At 45.3% G+C, this 18,603-nt stretch overlaps 1 protein-coding gene across 11 annotated transcripts in view; it reads left to right on the forward strand.

Annotated features, from left to right (window-relative positions):
- PAFAH2 (platelet activating factor acetylhydrolase 2) overlaps positions 1-18,603 on the forward strand; it is a 63,399-nt gene that overhangs the window by 2,524 nt on the left and 42,272 nt on the right. For 4 of the 11 annotated variants that reach the window (XM_073007680.1, XM_007979948.3, XM_073007677.1 and 1 more), the window contains 6 exons: positions 7,547-7,683; positions 8,818-8,971; positions 10,090-10,186; positions 14,487-14,555; positions 15,250-15,391; positions 16,859-16,972. In XM_073007680.1, coding sequence (XP_072863781.1) covers positions 7,594-7,683; positions 8,818-8,971; positions 10,090-10,186; positions 14,487-14,555; positions 15,250-15,391; positions 16,859-16,972 — 666 coding nt within the window. In that variant the 5' untranslated portion in view covers positions 7,547-7,593. Of the gene's footprint in view, positions 1-1,896; positions 3,103-7,546; positions 7,684-8,817; positions 8,972-10,089; positions 10,187-14,486; positions 14,556-15,249; positions 15,392-16,858; positions 16,973-18,603 lie in introns of those variants that run through there. The other 7 variants (XR_012089747.1, XM_073007679.1, XM_073007674.1 and 4 more) reach the window with 6 other exon arrangements.

Below are 18,603 nucleotides of genomic sequence, written 5' to 3' on the forward strand. Positions count from 1 at the left end.
AAAACCTTTTTCCCCCATTATACCATATAGCCTTATTTTTAGATCAAAAACAAAGATTAAAGAATACTTGAGATGGGTTTAAATCAAAGCCAAATGAAGGAACATTTGTTGAGTCCCAACTATGTGGGGAAAGCATGCAGATAAACAGTTTGGCCTAGAAAAGCATATAAAATCCAGTCTTTACTCCTGGAGTAGATCTGAAGAGGTGAGGCATAAGTGTGCCAAAAATTAAATAGTATTCATTGGATAAATTAATTATTGAGACCAGCTGTATGCAGGGCACTACATTAAGTCTAGTGATAGGAACATGCTTCTGGGTGGCCTTGGGGATTATACCAAGTGAAATCGTAGTCGTGAAAATGGTGGACCAGAACAAAGTATACACTCAGTAAGCGCCTGCTGCATGCATACATGTCTGAATGAAAGAAAAATTCATCCAGAGATATTTCTAATCAAAGTCCAGACCAGAGGTTCTCAAACTTTGCTGATTAGAAACACCTGGGAAGCTTTTACAAACGAATTGATCCTCAGAAATAGGGGCCCCAGAATACACATTTTTTAAAGCTTCCCAGGTGATTATGACAATAGGTTCAGGAACCTAAGATCTAGATTCTCCAGGGACCACTGTTGCAGGCAAGTCACTGATTGAAAACTGCTAGAATAGGTGTTAATCCAAGAGCTGCCCTAAGGTAGGCTAAGATTGGTTACCAGATAACAGATGTGGACAGTGATCAGAGATGAGAGGAGGAAAGGTTGGAAGGACATGGGAAAGCTTCACAGAGGACTAGAGATTTCACTGGGCCTCACTGGATGGAGAGGCTTCTGGACAGGCACCACCATGAACCATTTAGACAGTGAGCAAAAGAAGGTAGAGACACATAGACTGATTTCCTTGGAAAATTCCGTGACTTTTATTAAAAATGACTCTGGATGCTTTGTGTGAAAGTCTGTTTGGCAAAATTTGCAAGTCAGATTGGATTTTTCCATCTCTCTATCCTATTTGGACATCAGTCAATGTGAGCCTAGGAAAGAAAGATTCATTTGCATGTTAGCTTCACTCTGGCCAATTAGCTTCTGTAGTTTTTATTTCTAAACAATTTAGTTGATGATCCTCCCAGAAACTTTCCAGGAGCACAGAGTTCTGCTCTCTTCTGTTTTGGCCATTTCCAAGTCCCTTTATCCTGATTCCTGTCCCAAGTGCTGTTCTCTATGCAGGGTGAGACAAAAATCTCTTCCCATAAGAAGCTTAAGGACTATTATCCTGGTTCTGCAATCTTAAAAGCTGACTTATTGGCTCTTGACTCTCCAGATTCACTCTGGCCAAATCCTAGTGTTTCTACTTTTCACTCAATCAACACGTTTCTTGGATGCTTCCTAAGAGTCAGGTACCACACCAGGTGCTTTGAATGCATTATTTCATTTTATTTCCACAGCAACCCTGTGAGGCTAGATAGTGTTCCCATTGTACAGATGGGGAATCAAGCTTAGAAAGATCAGATAACTTGCATAAGATAAGAAAGCTAGGCAGGGCTGGCACGGTGGCTCACTCCTGTAATCCCAGTCACTTTGGGAGGCTAAGGTGCGAGGATTCGCTTGAGCCCAAAAGGTTGAGACCAGCCTGGGCAACATGATGAAACTCCATCTCTACAAATAAATACAAAAATTAGCCGGGCATGGTGGCAAGTGCCTATAGTCCCAGCCACCCAGGAGGCTGAGGTGGGAGGATCACTTGAGCTGGGAGGGTGAGGCCACAGTGAGCCCCTGCACTCCAGCCTGGGAGCCAGAGCAAGACCCTGTCTCAAAAAAAAAAAAAAAAAAAAAAAAAGTCTGGCAACATGGTGGGCGGAGAAGCTGGAGTGACTCTGGGACAGCCACATCTTTCGCCTCAGGATCCCACCACGTTGGATGTTACCAAGTTGATGCCACTTTCACACGATGTTATCAGCAGACAAGCCACAATTAATATACAATTGATCATGTAGCTCATGGGAAATCCACAGTCGTCAAAGCTATTTCTGGACTTCACACCGTCAGGTTCAAAAATGAACTAGGAAGAAATATTACAATCAAGCTTGGATATGCTAATGCTAAGATTTATAAACTTGATGACCCAAGTTTCCCTCGGCCAGAATGTTATAGATCTTGTGGGAGCAGTACACCTGATGAGTTTCCCGCAGACATTGCAGGGACCAAAGGGAACTTCAAATCAGTCAGACATTTTTCCTTTGTTGACTGTCCTGGCCACGATGTTTTGATGGCTACTATGCTGAATGGTGCAGCAGTGATGGATGCAGCTCTTTTGTTGATAGCTGGTAATGACTCTTGTCCTCAGCCTCAGACGTCTGAACACCTGGCTGCTATAGAGATCATGAAACTGAGCATATTTTGATTCTACAAAATAAAATTGATTTGGTAAAAGAAAGTCAGGCTAAAGAACAATACAAGCAGATCCTTGCATTTGTCTAAGGTACAGTAGCAGAGTTAGCTCCCATTATTCCAATTTTGGCTCAGCTGAATACAGTATTGAAGTTGTTTGTGAGTACATAGTAAAGAAAATTCCAGTACCCCCAAGAGACTTTACTTCAGAGCCCGGGCTTATTGTTATTAGATCTTTTGATGTCACCAAACCTGGCTGTGAAGTTGATGACCTTAACGGAGGTGTAGCTGGTGGTAGTATCCTAAAAGGAGTATTAACAGTGGGCCAGGAGATAGAAGTAAGACCTGGTATTGTTTCCAAAGATAGTGAAGGAAAACTAATGTGTAAACCAATCTTTTCCAAAATTGTATCACTTTTTGCAGAGCATAATGATCTGTAACATGCTGCTCCAGGCGGTCTTATTGGAGTTGGAACAAAAATTGACTCCACTTTGTGCGGGGCTGACAGAATGGTGGGGCAAGTACTTGGTACAGTCGGAGCTTTACCTGAGATATTCACAGAATTGGAAATTTCCTATTTCCTGCTTAGACGGCTTCTAGGTGTACGCACTGAAGGAGACAAGAAAGCAGCAAAGGTTCAAAAGCTGTCTAAGAATGAAGTGCTCATGGTGAACATAGGATCCCTGTCGACAGGAAGAAGAGTTAGTGCTGTCAAGGCCGATTTGGGTAAAATTGTTTTGACCAATCCAGTGTGCACAGAGGTAGGAGAAAAAATTGCCCTTAGCCGAAGAGTTGAAAAACACTGGCGTTTAATTGGTTGGGGTCAGATAAGAGGAGTGGCAATCAAGCCAACAGTAGATGATGACTGAAGAATACCGGTTAAATAATACATTTGGATGGAGTTGGAAGTTGGAATTTCTCTTAACAACCAAGGGTTTTATTTTCAAAGCAATATTGGGGAATTGATTTCACAGTTCGTTTCCTTAGTGGGTAACTGTAAGGTTATTCTCTCTCTCTTTTTTTTTTTGGTTATGAAAACTTAGGGACTACAATCAATATAAAAATTGGCATAATGTTGGATTGAATCTACATTTTGGCAGAAGTTAAGCATTCCCATGTAATGTCAAAATTATACATAATGCAGTTTTGGTTTTTTTGTTTATTTTGTTTTGTTTTTGAGTCTGGCTCTGTCACCCAGGCTGGAGTGCAGTGGCGTGATCTGCAACCTCCGCCTCCCGGGTTCAAGTGATTCTCCTGCCTCAGCCTCCCGAGTAGCTGAGATTACAGGTGTGCGCCACCACACCTAGCTAATTTTTGTATTATTAGTAGAGACAGGGTTTCGGCATGTTGGCCAGGCTGGTCTCTCCTGACCTCAGGGTGATCAGCCCACCTCGGCCTCACAAAGTGCTGGGATCAGGTATGAGCCACCTTGCCCAGCCCACATCATACAGTTTGAAATAAAACTTAGCCACAACCAGCCTTGCCGTAGCGCACACATATATCACTGAACCTGCTTGAAATAAAGTTTTTTTTCTGTTTCATGATTTGTCTTTGAGTACCTCCAGGCTGAAGGACTGTTGTACCAGTAAAAACTTAAAGGCACAAATTCTCCTTGAAGACCTTCTCCCTTTTCTTTGGCCCCATATTTTATGTTGCCTGAAATCCAACAGTCTTCCTCCATTGGAAAATACTGTTATACCAAATAATTCTAGATGAGTAACAAAGATCTTTCTAGGCCTTCATTTTATGTTTTTTCTTAACTGTTAAGATTGTGGCATAGATTATTATATCACTAATTTTTGGATGTTTCGAAAGGTCAAGAAGTAAAAGATGTTAGAAAGCAAAAAAAAAAAAAAAAAAAAAAAAAAGCTAGGCACCAAACGAGCTGGGCCTCCAATGTGGTTCTTTCAGATTATCTCTCATGGACATGACCTCATTTCCAGAGAAACAGAAATGCTAAAGAGAAACAATTTTTTAGCTTAGCACTTGAGGGACTGCTCCTCCCCAAATCTGGTCACAACTTTCTCTTCTCACCTTGCATTGTTTCTCACACAAGCTTCCTTCTTACCATGCTTTTGTTCGCTCTCTCCTGCTTGAAAGAGCCTTTCCCATCTTCCCCTGCTCTCTACTTCCAAGCTAAAGGAGCACTGTTTCTTCTCAGAGTTCCTGTGGTCTTTTATCTGCCTCTCTTTTATGACAGTTGAACTTGCAGCTGGTTCATTGTCATGTGAGTGACTTGTGTCTTGTGGCCCCAGCAGTAGGTCTTCCATGTGTAGACCTCAACAACAAGCGATGGGGAAAGGTCAGGGTCTGAGGCTAAGCAGAACTCATCCCCCTTCACTCTGGCTGAACAACCCACTGACATCAGGAGCTTAGTTTCTCTTTCAAAAGATTTGGGTTTGTTTTTTAAATTTGCTAAAGAGAAACAAAAAGAAGACGCTATCTGTAGTAGAAAGAAAATAATTTCTTATCTTTCAAAGTTAAATAGAATGATGTTAGGATTATTAAGACCAGACAAGTGGCAGCTGACAACCAGGAGACTGTGTGTTGTTACCATCATTCTGCTTGTGACTCTGAGCAGCTCACTTAATCTCTCTGGACCTTGGTGTCTTCCCTGGTAAAGCACGTGTATGTACTGAGAGAAGGGGAAGACAACTGTGGGGAGGATTGACAGAAATGCTCTCTTAGGTCTCTTCTTACCCAGACATGCTTTGACTGGAACTCCCGAATCTCTCCCAGAGCATCTTAAAAGAAGCAGAATAATTTAATCATGGACATGTGGACCCCAGATGCAGTGTGTATCCATTTAGATGCTTTTGGTTGCAACCAAAAGAAATCTAACTTCAGTTGGTTTAAACAAGAAAGGGAACTTACTGACTTATGTAACTAGAAAGTCTAGGAGTGGGTCAGGTTTCAGGTATGGTCTAATCTGTGGATTCTTAATGTCTTCACAAATGGGCCTCTATTTCTCTGTGATTCTCTCGGTTTTGCCATCCACCATGGGTATCTTCATCCTGTGCTTCAAGGCCACTTGACAGGTGACATCTGCACATCACACTAGTTCAAAACAAGGAAGAACTTTTCTCCCCTCAACCATCAAATCAAAGTCCCAAGCTTTACTCCTATTGGACCAGCCTAATGCCATACGCCCACTCTTCATCCAAATACTGACCAGAGAATAAGAAGGACTGATTGGCTCCAGTTAATTAAGGCTCAACTCTGGAGGTTAAGAGGGGTCAGCCCCACCCAAATCACAAGGCATGGGATACTGGGAAGTTTGATGTTCTCATGTTACAACCACATTGCCCATGATCGAATTCTGGCTCTGCTTGCCGTATGTTATTGGGTAAATTGCCTTTGTCAAGCATCCACTTCCTCATCTGTAAAATGAGATAATAATATGTATCTCAGAGGACTGTTGAAAGAATTAAATAAAATAATGTATGAAAAGCACTAAACATAGTTCCTGGCACAGAGTAAGCGTGACGGTGATGATGGTGTTGGAGATGATGAAATTGAAGAGGGTGAGGGGAGCACTGGCCCCAGTTTAGGAAGCAGATGAGCCGTAGGAATGTTATCTAGTCAGGAGCGTGCACACCCGTCGTGCTGAAAGCTTCTGTTTGATCTACTGCCCACATCATACTTTTCCCTACCTCTGCTCTTTTTCCTCTTAGGTTTTTTTCTGTACGTACTTTCTTCCTCCTCCCCTGCCTCTCAACTTCCTCATCTTTAAAGGCCCAGCATAAGTGCCACCCTATATTCAGTAGTTTAAAGCTGGGTATGGTGGCTCTTACCTGCAATCCCAGCTACTTGGGAGGCCTAAGCAGGAGGATTGTGTGAGCCCGGGAGTTTGAGACCAGCCTGGACAACATAGCAAGCAAGACCCTGTCTCTCAAAAAAATAAACAGTTTTAAGAAAAAGCTTAGTTCAGTGACTTTGCATATGTATAACCGAATCCCCCGCTAAGCAGGGTCAGTAATGGTTAAGAACCTAGCTTCCGGATTAGGCAGAGATGGGTTTGCCATTGGGTAACTTGGGAAGGTTATTCAACCTCTTTATGCCTTAGTTTCCTCATCTGTAAAACAGGGTCTTTTTGTTTGTTTGTTTTTTGAGACAGGGTCTCACTCTGTCACCCAAGCTGGAGTGCAGTGGCGCGATTTCAGCTCACTGCAACCTCCGCCTCCCATCTTCAAGGATTCTCCTGCCTCAGCTTCCTGAGTAGCTGGGACTATAGGTGCCTGCCACTGCACCCGGCTAATTTTTGTATTTTTAGTAGAGATGGGGTTTCACCATGTTGGCCAGGTTGGTCTTGAACTCCTGACCTCAGGTGATCTGCCCACCTCAGCCTCCCAAAGTGCTGGGATTACAGGCGTAAGCCACCATGCCCGGCCAAAACAGGGTCCTAATAGTACCTACTTCAGGCCGGGCGCAGTGACTCACGCCTGTAACCCCAGCACTTTGGGAGGCCGAGGTGGGTAGATCATGAGGTCAGGAGATTGAGACTATCCTGGCCAACATGCCGAAACCCCGTCTCTACTAAAAATAAAAAAGAAAATTAGCTGGGCGTGGTGGCACATGCCTGTAATCCCAGCTACTCAGGAGACTGAGGCAAGAGAATCACTTGAACCAGGGAGTCGGAGGTTGCAGCAAGCTGAGATCATGCCACTGCCCTCCAGCCTAGCAACAGAGCGAGACTCTGTCTCAAAAAAAAAAAAAAAAGTACCTACCTCAGAGAGTTGTTGAGACAATGAAATGATGTAATGTTTATAATGTCTATAAAGAGGTCAGTACAGTGCTAACTGTAAATAATGGATCTTAGTGGTTACTATTAGCCTCAGGAGAGCAAGGTCTGTGTGACAGTCTCTGCAGCAGTTACTGCTGTGCTGCGCACATAGTAGCTGCTGGATAAACATTTGTTAATGGGCTGTGAGGAGTATGGATGGCTCTCTTTCCTCTTCACAGCCATCTCATCACCCTAGCAAAATAAATAAAAAACAACCCCCAATCTTGGCAAAGGCAATGTAGCAAAGTAGTAGGTGCAAGATTCAGTGAGTGACGGCAGGGAGGATGAGGTGCTAAGGAGGGGCGGACAGGGTAGCAGATAACACATATCAGCAGCAGGAAGCCAAGAGGAAGCCAGCAAGCGGCTGTTCTATGTTCCCCCATCCAGCCAGCAAGTTCAGCTCCGGCAAGTCATTTGATTCACCTGGTGATGAAATGGGGGTCAGCCAGTCTGTGGGCTTTCCACCTGTCACAGGACCCCACCTCGTAGGCTGTGGGGATGTGATGGAGGGTCAGAATCTCCAGGTAAGTGTCCCCAGCTCCCTTCCGTTTGCACTGCTTCTGCCGGCACCATGACTTACTGATCACAAGTCTGATCCTGCACTCCCACGGTGGGGAAGCTGAATCAGAGCGGGTCTGGATTTGGTTATCAAGCCCCCAGCTCTGTCTTCCCTGAGCCTTTTCTTCCCCTTTCCAAACATTAGAAACATCCCAATAGACAGAGATAATGTGTTCATTTTCCACCTAGAGGAAAGGGGGGACTCTAGCTTTAGAGGAAGCTCGCAGATCCTCTCACCTTTCTTGAGGGCAGATGCCTGATCTTGGAAGGGTTTTAATCATATCAGAATCCGAGTGTATGAGAGAAAGAGCCATGGGCGTGTGCCTTTGGCCTTGGACTCCCTGACCTGGGTAGGGGGACAGCTTCCTTTTTTCTCTCCTGCCTTTATCTGTTTTCCTCTCCCGCTTTGACTTCTGGACTGGTCCTCTATCAGGTCCTAGGACTTTTTAATTAATTAACTTATATATATGTATATATAGTAGAGACGAGGTCTTGCTATGTTGCCCAGGCTGATGTCTAACTCCTGGCCTCAAGCGACCCTCCTACCTCGGCTTCCCAAAGTGCTGGGATTACAGGCGTGAGCCACTGTGCCTGACTTAGTTCCTAGGTCTTTCTCTGCTAGCCCTTGGACTTCCTGTCTCCCTTGAGAGGCATACACTTCCTAGTAACCCCTCACCTACTCCCATGTAAAATGAGTGTGCTGTCGCTTCCCAAGGGCCCTCCTAGCAGAGTGGCCTGGATGAGCTACCAAGGCCACCCTGTTCAGCACAAGAACTAATCTCTAACTCCTGGGGCTCCTCCAGGCTTAGGCTCAGTGCCAGACTTAAATTTTTCATTGTCCCAAACACTCAAATATTTTTGGTGCCCTCTCCCACAGTGTAATTCAAAATACAGTTGGCTATTTGAAATAACGTAAGCTTTACATGTATTCTAAAAATCAAATTGCTTCTTTCCAGATTTCTGAATGTAAAATTCAGGTATGCTAATTGAAACTTAAGGTTCCCTGTTTTGCTGGTGCCCCAAACACCTGCTGAGTGTGGCTGTTGGGAAATCTAGCCTGGACTCCTTGCTCCGAGCAGCTGCTCTCTTCTTTCCTACAGGGGAGCTTCTTTCGACTCTTCTACCCCTGCCAAAAGGCCGAGGAGACCATGGAGCAGCCCCTGTGGATTCCCCGCTATGAGTACTGCACTGGCCTGGCCGAGTACCTGCAGTTCAATAAGCGCTGGGGGGGCTTGCTGTTCAACCTGGCTGTGGGTAAGGGCTGGCCTGACCTCTGCATGCTTTCCCAGTTGCCTGGTTTTGTTCCTGGGAGATCCCCAGGTGGACACAGTACCTTATAGCCTACAGTGTCCAGCCTTTTGTAAGGGGCATCCATTAGCCAGTGTGGTGTGGAGAATTGGGAGAGAATTACATATGAAAGAGCTTTGGTGATTGAGTTAGACTTTCCTGGATTCAAATCCAGACTTTACAATTTACTAGCCATGGGGTTTGGGCAAGTTACTGAACCTGTCTAAATACCTGCCTTTGGGGGTTTGTAGTATGGGATGTACGTAAAGCCTCTAGTGCAGTGCTTGGGACATAGAATGTGTTCCATAAATGGCACCGATTCCTCATTTATTCAGCATGTATCAATTCCTACTCTGTGCCAGCTATTGTGTGTATCAAAGAAAGGTTCTTAACTATCAAGGAGCATACAGTCTCCTGCAGTTTTCCCTCCAGTCACCCCTCTTCTGAGTAGGGTAACATTGAGTCATCCACTACCCCCAAAGGCCCCACACCTAGGAATTCCACCCAGTGCCTTGGCATCTCAGCAATTTACCCCAGAATTCAGTACTGCCACTTTGGACTTAGCTTCCCATTTTCTTTCTTTCTTTCTTTCTTTTTTTTTGTGAGATTGAATCTTGCTTTTGTCACCCAGGCTGGAGTGCAATGGCACGATCTCAGCTCACTGCAACCTCCACCTCCCAGGTTCAAGTGATTCTCCTGCCTCAGCCTCCCAAGTAGCTGGGATTATAGGAGCACGCCACCACGCCCAGCTAATTTTTGTATTTTTAGTAGAGACAGGATTTCGCTTGGCCAGGCTGGTCTCGATCTCTTGCCCTTGTGATCCACCCACCTTGGCCTCCCAAAGTGCTGGGAATATAGGCATGAGCCACCGAGCCTGGCTTAGTTTCCCATTTTCTATTGTGTTCACTCTTCCTATGGAATAAAGGGAGAAAAAATAGGTGATTGACTGCCCTGAGCTGCTCAGGGGCCAATGGTGATTGTCCAGAGGGGAGAAACACATGTTCCCACCCATACCTATACTCAGGTTGCCCTTGGGATAACAGCTTTGGGGCAGCCAGATATGCTATAGCCCATGTCTCTGCTAGGATCTTGTCGCCTGCCTGTTAGCTGGAATGGCCCCTTTAAGACAAAGGACTCTGGATACCCCTTGATCATCTTCTCCCATGGCCTAGGAGCCTTCAGGTAAGAACTTCTTTTCCCCAGACCGTGCCATACTCCTTGCCTGGTGACAGCTGCTGAGTCTTAGCTTATTTTCAAAGGACAAAAAAAAAGACATTTCCATCTGCTAGCTGTCTTCTCTCCCATCTGCTTTGTCCCATAGCATTGGGTTCACCTTCTCCGGAAGGCCTTTTTCAAGTCCTTTTCACCTTGTGGAGCCTTTCGGCAGCCTTCATATGCTTCACTTCTCATGGTCCAGTATTTATATAAATATACACTTTTAGCTTTCCGCCTATGTAATAGCCCAGAAATGCTAGAAGGAGCATGAGCTTTGTGATCAGAGCATCTTTTATTTATTTTATTTTTATTTTTTCAGACAGAGTCTCACTCTGTTGCCCAGGCTGGAGTGTAGTGGCGTGATCACAGCTCGCTGCAGCCTCAACCTCCTGGGCTCAAGCAATGCTCCTGCCTCAGCCACCAAGTAGCTGGCATGTACCACCATGCCTGGCTATTTTTAATTTTTTTTTTTTTTTGCAGAGACGAGGTCTCACTGTGTTGCCCATGCTGATCTCGAATTCCTGAGCTCAAGTCATCCTCCCGCCCCAGCCTCCCAAAAGTGCTGAGATTATAGGCGTGAGCCATCGTGCCCCACCAAGAGTAATTTATTTAACATGAGAGTCCACTCTGTGTGTGGCACTGGCGTAGTAGCGAATAAGACAGACTTGCTCCCTGCACTTGTGGAGCCAGCAGCCTAACTTGCAAATCTCAGCCATATCCCTTGTGCGCTATGTGAGCCTGGGAAGGTTGTATAATTCTCTGAACTTAGATTCTTTCATCTGTCAAAGACGAATGCCGCTCCCACAGGGCAGTTTGTGAGGATTCAGTTCGATTGACACCTACTAGGCTCCCATCTTTGTCGGTTCTCCTCTCACTTTCTCTACGTGGAGGGATATGATGGTGGTGAACTGTAGGATCTCTTTTACTAGCCCTGGGGAAACTTTGGCCTAAGTTTCATTATTCATTTAGAATTCTTCCCATGAATTCTGATTTCTGCACCTTGGTATGTTATATAGCTTAATAACTGTAGTACATGTGTTCCTATTTAAGCTTTTGAATTTTCTCTCTGTCTGTTCATCCATCAACATATATGTCTAGTTTAGGTCCCAGAATGTTGCACATCTCAAAGGCATCTGTTTTTGCCTCCTAGCCCCCAAACCATTGTCCACACTGTAGCCACAGAGATCCTTTTTTTTTTTTTTTTTTCTGAGACGGAGTCTCGCTCAGTCACCTCAGTTGCTGAGGTAGGAGCATTGCTTGAGCCATTGTTCACGCCCAGTCATGCAGTGGCATGATCTCTGCTCACTGCAACCTCAGCCTTCTGGGTTCAAGCGATTCTCCTGCTCCAGCTTCCGAGTAACTGGGATTACAGGCACCCACCACCATGCCTGGCTAATTTTTGTAGAGACGGGGCTTCACCATGTTAGCCAGACTGGTCTTAAACTCCTGACCTCAGGCAATCCATCTGCCTCAGCCTCCCAAAGTACTAGGATTAAAGGCATGAGCCACCACACCCAGCAGGGAGATCTTTTTTTTTTTTTTTGAGACGGAGTCTCGCTCTGTCGCCCAGGCTGGAGTGCAGTGGGGTGATCTCAGCTCACTGCAAGCTCCACCTCCCAGGTTCATGCCATTCTCCTGCCTCAACCTCCCGAGTAGCTGGGACTACAGGCGCCTGCCACCATGCCCAGCTAGTTTTTTGTATTTTTAGTGGAGACGGGGTTTCACCGTATTAGCTAGGATGGTTTCGATCTCCCGACCTCGTGATCCGCCTGCCTCAGCCTCCCAAAGTGCTGGGATTACAGGCTTGAGCCACTGCGCCTGGCAGGGAGATCTATTTTAAAACGAAATATGATCTTGTCATTCTAGCACTCAAAGCAGTGCCCAACATATAATAGGTACTCAATAAATACTTGTTGAGTGAATGAATGAATGTGTCTTCCCACTTAAAAGTTTTTGGCTGGGCATGGTGGCTCATGCCTGTAATCCCAGCACTTTGGAGGCCAAGGCGGGTGGATCACCTGAGGTTGGGAGTTCGAGACTAGCCTGACCAACATGGAGAAACCCTGTCTCTACTAAAAATACAAAAAATTAACCGGGTGTGGTGGCACACACCTGTAATCCCAGCTACTTGGGAGGCTGAGGCAGGAGAATTGCTTGAACTTGGGAGGTGGAGGTTGCAGTGAGCTGAGATCGTGCCATTGCACTCCAGCCTGGGCAACAAGATCAAAACTCCATCTCAAAAAAAAAAAAAAAATTAATAGCTCTTTGAACTTAATTCAGTTCTTTTCATGGTCTTACCTCGATGTAGGTCCAAGACAAAGTTTCCAGGCCTGTTCCTTGCTATTTGTCCCACTGTAGCTCTCCAGACAAAATGGCCTTCTTTCACTTACTGAAAGGCACTGCATTATTTCCTGCCTCGATGTCTTCATCTGTGCTGTGCTTTGTGGCTGATCTCTTTGCCTGGACTGTTCACTGTTCTGCTCTTCTCTTCCTCTTCCCCCTTTCCGTCTTTTTCTGCTAATTCCAGATTACCTTTAAGATCTTAGTTTGGATGTCATTGTCCTAGGAACACCCATCCTGACACCTATATTATATTAGGTTAATTTTTCCAGAATGTGCTTTCATAAGACAATCTATACTTCTCAGCATTTAACATAATTGCTTGTGTAATGAATTAATTACTTGTGTGATTATTCTTTAATGCCTGTCTTCTTCACTAGATTGTAAGCCCTCTGAAGGCAGAGACCATTTCTATCCTCTATTGCTCCGGCTTCTAGGACAGTGCCTGGAAAGTAATTGTTTACCCATAAGTATTTATTGAATGAATACAAGGGCTATACTGTGCTAGGTTCTCATTCATTCAGCAGACATCTGTGGAGCACCTGCTCTGTGCCAGCCCGTTGGCATGAGAGGAAGGTGGGACATACCAAGATTAACAAATCGAGGAAATTGCATCTGCTAGAGGAGCAGGAACAAAGACTCCCGTAACTGTAGCCCATGGCTAAAAGTGGAGAGTAAACATGGAGATGAGGTTAGAAAGGCAAGTAGGTGGTTTTTGATGCTGCTTTCTTGTTCAATAAATTGAGTACGTGCTGTGTGCCAGGGCTGGGCATTCAGTAGTGAAGATGAGAGAGTTCCTACCTTCAGGAAGATTATAGTCTCGCAGGGAAAAGAAGCAAAGAAACCTTTTTCTCCTAGGCCAACAGGAGAGAGCAGGTGAGCACTTTGGAGGTGGTCCTTTTGGTCTAAGAATCTGTATTGAGACTTCACACTTCGTTAGACCTGGGCGAGTCAGTTATAAATACTATCATTAACCAGAGTGAAATTCCAAGGAAAAAGAAAGGGAGGATAAGGAACATTGTTTCCTCTCATTGCATCTGTGGTTAATTCAGGCTCTGAAATCCTGCCCATGGGTCATGGACCTATGGTTTCCAATCCTAGGGAGGAATATATGTGGTTAAATACCTAACCATTCTCAGTGTGCCATTGTCTCATTTGATTCCCACATAGCCCTGTGAGGTGCACAGGCAGGGATGCCTATTTTTCAACTGGGCAAACTGAAAGGCTCTGAAAGGCAGACTTGCCCAAGGTGACAGTTTGAACTGGGAAAGGATCAGAAATCTCTCTGGCTGGCTGGGCACCATGGCTCATGCCTGTAATCCCAGCATTTTGGGAGGCCGAGGTGGGCAGATCACGAGGTCAGGAGTTTGAGACCAGTCTGACCAACATGGTGAAACCCCATCTCTACTAAAAATACAAAAAAAAAAAAAAAAAAAAAAAATTAGCTGGGCGTGGTGGCACTCGCCTGTAATCCCAGCTACTCAGGAGGCTGAGGCAGGAGAATCACTTGATTCCGGGAGGTGGAGGTTGCAGTGAGCCGAGAGTCCCATTGTACTCCAGCCTGGGCAACAGAGGGAGACTGTCTCAAAAAAAAAAAAAAAGAAAAGAAAAGAAGAAATCTCTCTGGCTCTGAAGTCCAGTTCATTGCCTTCCCTGGAAAAGTGAGAGAAGGTGAAAAGGAACTTAAGAACCTGATCTCCCTGTATCAATTAGAAATTGGGCAAGTTGTATTTAACAGAAAACTCCCAAGTAATAATGACTTAAATATGGTAATGTTTATTTCTCAAGTGAAAGGAAGCCAGAGGTAAACAGTTAAGGTTGATATGGTAGTTCCACAAGATGGCTGCTAGCAGAGCATGGTTGGAATAAGGGTGAAGACTCGGCTGTTCTTTTGATCCTTTTTCCTTGTTCCTTTCTGAATCTCCAGGACTTTGTATTCAGCCTTCTGCATGGAGCTGGCCTCACGTGGCTTTGTGGTTGCTGTGCCAGAGCACAGGTGAGGGATGAGTCGTCATGGATTGAGTGCCTGCAGTGAGCTAGGATAGAGGCTAGTCCGCTATCAATGTACTATTTTTTTTTTTTTTTTTTTTTTTTTTTTTTTGAGACGGAGTCTTGCTCTGTATCCCGGGCTGGACTGCAGTGGCCGGGTCTCAGCTCACTGCAAGCTCCGCCTCCCGGGTTTACGCCATTCTCCTGCCTCAGCCTCCGGAGTAGCTGGGACTACAGGCGCCCGCCACCTCGCCCGGCTAGTTTTTTGTATTTTTAGTAGAGACGGGGTTTCACCGTGTTAGCCAGGATGGTCTTGATCTCCTGACCTCGTGATCCGCCCGTCTCGGCCTCCCAAAGTGCTGGGATTACAGGCTTGAGCCACCGCGCCCGGCCTCAATGTACTATTTCTAACCCTTTCGACAACCATGCAAGCCAGCATTATACCCCTTTTAAAGAAGAGAAAACCAAGGTTTAAAGATGTTAAATAATTTGCCAAAAGTGACACAGCTGAGTTGGAATTCAAACCCAGGTCTATCTCTAAAATCCATATTTTTTCCACTTTCCTATGCATGCCCCATATCTCCTTCCCTACTAGCCAAAGGGTGATCTAGAGCCTTCTGGATGAAAGGGAGGCTTTGGTAAAGGGGAAAAATAAGCTCAAGAATGTTTCTGGTTTCTCTCTGATGATGTGTGTATTTCAGGGACCGGTCAGCGGCAACCACCTATTTCTGCAAGCAGGCCCCAGAAGAGAACCAGCCCGCCAATGAATCGCTGGAGGAGGAATGGATCCCTTTCCGTCGAGTTGAGGAAGGGGAGAAGGAATTTCATGTTCGGAATCCCCAGGTAAGTTTGTGCCAGTTGGGGAAGGAGAGTTAATGAGTCTGTCCTCTCCCTACTATATTTGATAGCAAGACTTTCAGTTAACTCTCTTTTGAAATGTCAGTCATAGTGGGTCTGAGTTTGCCACATCAGTGGAAATACATAGGATTTTAATCAGGACTCTTGCAATTGCTGTGACAGAAACCCAACTTAGGTTTACTTAGGCAAAAAAACGGAATGATGGGCTCATATAAGTAGACTTATATGAGGAAGAGCAGGACAATTGGAACCAGACTCGAATGCCGTCAGGATTTGTTCTCCATCCTCATTTCTGTCTCTCTCTTGGTTGATGGGTCTCATCTTCAAACTGGCCTACTTTCCGAAGTTAGAACCATAAGTTTTTTTTTTTTCTGAGACGGGGTCTTGCTTTGTCACCCAGATTGGAGTGCAGTGGCATGATCACGGCTCACTGCAGTCTCAATCTTCTGGGCTCAAGAGATCTTCCTACCTCAGCATCTTGAGTAGCTGGGACTACAGGCATGCACCACTATGCCCAGCTACTTTGTTTTAATTTTTATTTTTTTGAGACAGAGTCTTACTCTATCACCCAGGCTAGAGTGCAGTGGCACCACCATGGCTCAATAGCAACGTCAATCTCCTAGGCTCAAGTGACCCTCCCACCTCAGCCTCCCGAGTAGCTAAGACTACAGGTACACACCACCACACAATTTTTTTTTTTAGTAGAGATGGGGTCTTGCTATGTTTCCCAGGCTGGTCTCAAACTCCTGAGCTCAAGCTCTCCTCCCACTGTGGCCGCCCAAAGTGCTGGAGTTATAGGTGTGAGCCATGGCACCCAATCAGAACCATAGCTCTTGACAGCTCTGACCTTGTGTGTGTTCAGCTTTGTCACCTATGAGAATAGGACTGTGTTTGAGTTGATCCCTCAGTCCCCTACCCTGGTGCCAAACTGCAGTTTGAAAAATCCTGGAGAGGGATTCCAGGCCTGGGGAGAAGTAACAAAATGGGAAGTTCCCACCAGAAATGCATTGTTTGATTGGGGGTGGGAAGGCCATCCTCAAAAGGCAGGGTTAACAGGAGAAGGAAGCAGGGTAAGTGCTTGGGAGACAAAAACAATAGATGTCTGATGTAAATGGTCAGTGGAATCCAGTACTGGATTGCTAATAACAGCACTCTTAATTCCTTTTGTTTTTAAAATGCTTTCATGTACATCATCTCGTTGGATCCTTCTGACAGCCCTGTGGTTAGGTAGGTAGAGTCCAAACAACAGGGCTGAGTCTGTTATGCTGTTGAGCAGTGCTTATGTGAACTACAAGGTAGCTGAGCCTTTCTCAGGATGTGGCGCCCAAGATGCTTGGTGAGGCATGGGTGGGTGGACTATCTGTGCATTCTTCCTTGGCTCTATATGTGAGGGAGATTCTCGCTGGACAGTTGCGGAGTGTTCCAGTCCCACTGGGACTGTCTTTGTTGCAGGTGCATCAACGGGTAAGCGAGTGTTTGCGGGTATTGAAGATCCTGCAGGAGGTCACTGCTGGGCAGACTGTCTTCAACATCTTGCCTGGTGGCTTGGATCTGATGACTTTGAAGGTATGAAAGCAATTGATATGACCTAGAGCCCAGTATTCAGGGCTTTCTCGGTTACAAGTAACAGAAACCTAACTAACTGGTATAAACCAAAAGAGAATTGATTGGCTCATATAACTACCAAGAAGACCAAAGGCCAACTTTAGGCCAGTGTAGTTAGACCTAGGGTCTCAGACATTATCATCAAAGCCCTGGCACTCTTCTCTCCCCTCTCCTGGCTCGGTTTCTCTGTGTGTATGTGGTTTTCTCACCAGACTCTCTCCTTTAGGCAAGAAAGGTGGTCGCTAGCAGTTCAAGCCTGCACATCAACTTACAGCTCCAGATTTTTTGCTTTTTTTTTTTGAGACAAAGTCTCGCTCTTGTCCCCAGGCTGGAGTGCAATGGCGCAATCTTGGCTTACTGCAAACTCCGCCTCCTGAGTTCAAGCGATTCTCTTGCCTCAGCCTCCCTAGTCACTGGGATTACAGGCGCCTGCCACTACGCCTGGATAATTTTTGTGTTTTTACTAGAGACAGAGTTTCACCATGTTGGCCAGGCTGGTTTCGAACTCCTGACCTCAGGTGATCTGCCCATCTCGACCTCCCAAAGTGCTGGGATTACAGGCGTGAGCCACTACACCCGGCCTCAGCTCCAGGTTTAAAAAGAAAAGAGACTGTCTTAGTTTCCACTAATCTGGGAAAGCTGTGACCCTATGTGGGTCTTATGCCCCTCTGGGCCAGTCCCTATGTCAGAGGGAGAGGGTATTCCGATTGGCCTGCCTAGGTTACATTCCCACTTCTGGGTCAGGTAATTGAATGCCCACAAGGCCAGATGGATGGTGGGGAGAAGATTCAGGCTACTGTGCAGCAAACATCCTGTGTCCACTGTAGGCTCAGTCCTTCCTTTGAGGAAATCCCAAGAACCCTCCCAGGAGGGTATAAAACCATCCTGGCCATGAAATTTGGTGCTTATGAAGATACATTCTTTATGACCCCCCCCACCCAATCTTTTTTTGTCCATAATTTCAAAAGTCATTCAGGCTCTATTCAGAGAACCAAGAAATTTCACAAAAGCATGAAGAAAAATGAAAAACCTTTTTCAATATTTTGATATTTTTCCTTCCAGTTATTTTTACATGTATTAATATGTGTATATATATTTTTTACACAATTATGTTATCATTTAATACAAGCTGTTTTGTGGCCTTATTTTCATTTATCAAGACAGTATGAGTATCTTCTTATGCCAATTAATATTTTTCTATGGCATGATTTAAAAAAAAATTTTTAGAGACAGGATCTTGCTATCTGCCCAGGCTGGACTCAAACTCTTAGGCTTAAGCAATCCTCCTGTATAGCTTGACTTTTATTATTTATTTTGATTTTTTTTTTTTTTTTTGAGACAGGGCCTCACTCTGTCACCGAGGCTGGAGTACAGTGGTGTGATCACCACTCACTGTAGCTATCGCAGTCTCCCAAGTAGCTGGGACTGCAGGTGCCCGCCACCACGCCCAGCTAATTTTTTGTATTTTGTAGAGATGGGGTTTCACCATGTTTCCCAGGCTGGTCTCAAACTCCTGGGCCCAGGCAATCCACCTGCCTCGGCCTCACAAAGTGTTGGGATTACAGGTGTGAGCCACTGCACCCAACTGCATG

The sequence above is a fragment of the Chlorocebus sabaeus genome, chromosome 20 (assembly GCF_047675955.1).
Source record: "Chlorocebus sabaeus isolate Y175 chromosome 20, mChlSab1.0.hap1, whole genome shotgun sequence".
Lineage (NCBI taxonomy): Eukaryota > Metazoa > Chordata > Mammalia > Primates > Cercopithecidae > Chlorocebus > Chlorocebus sabaeus.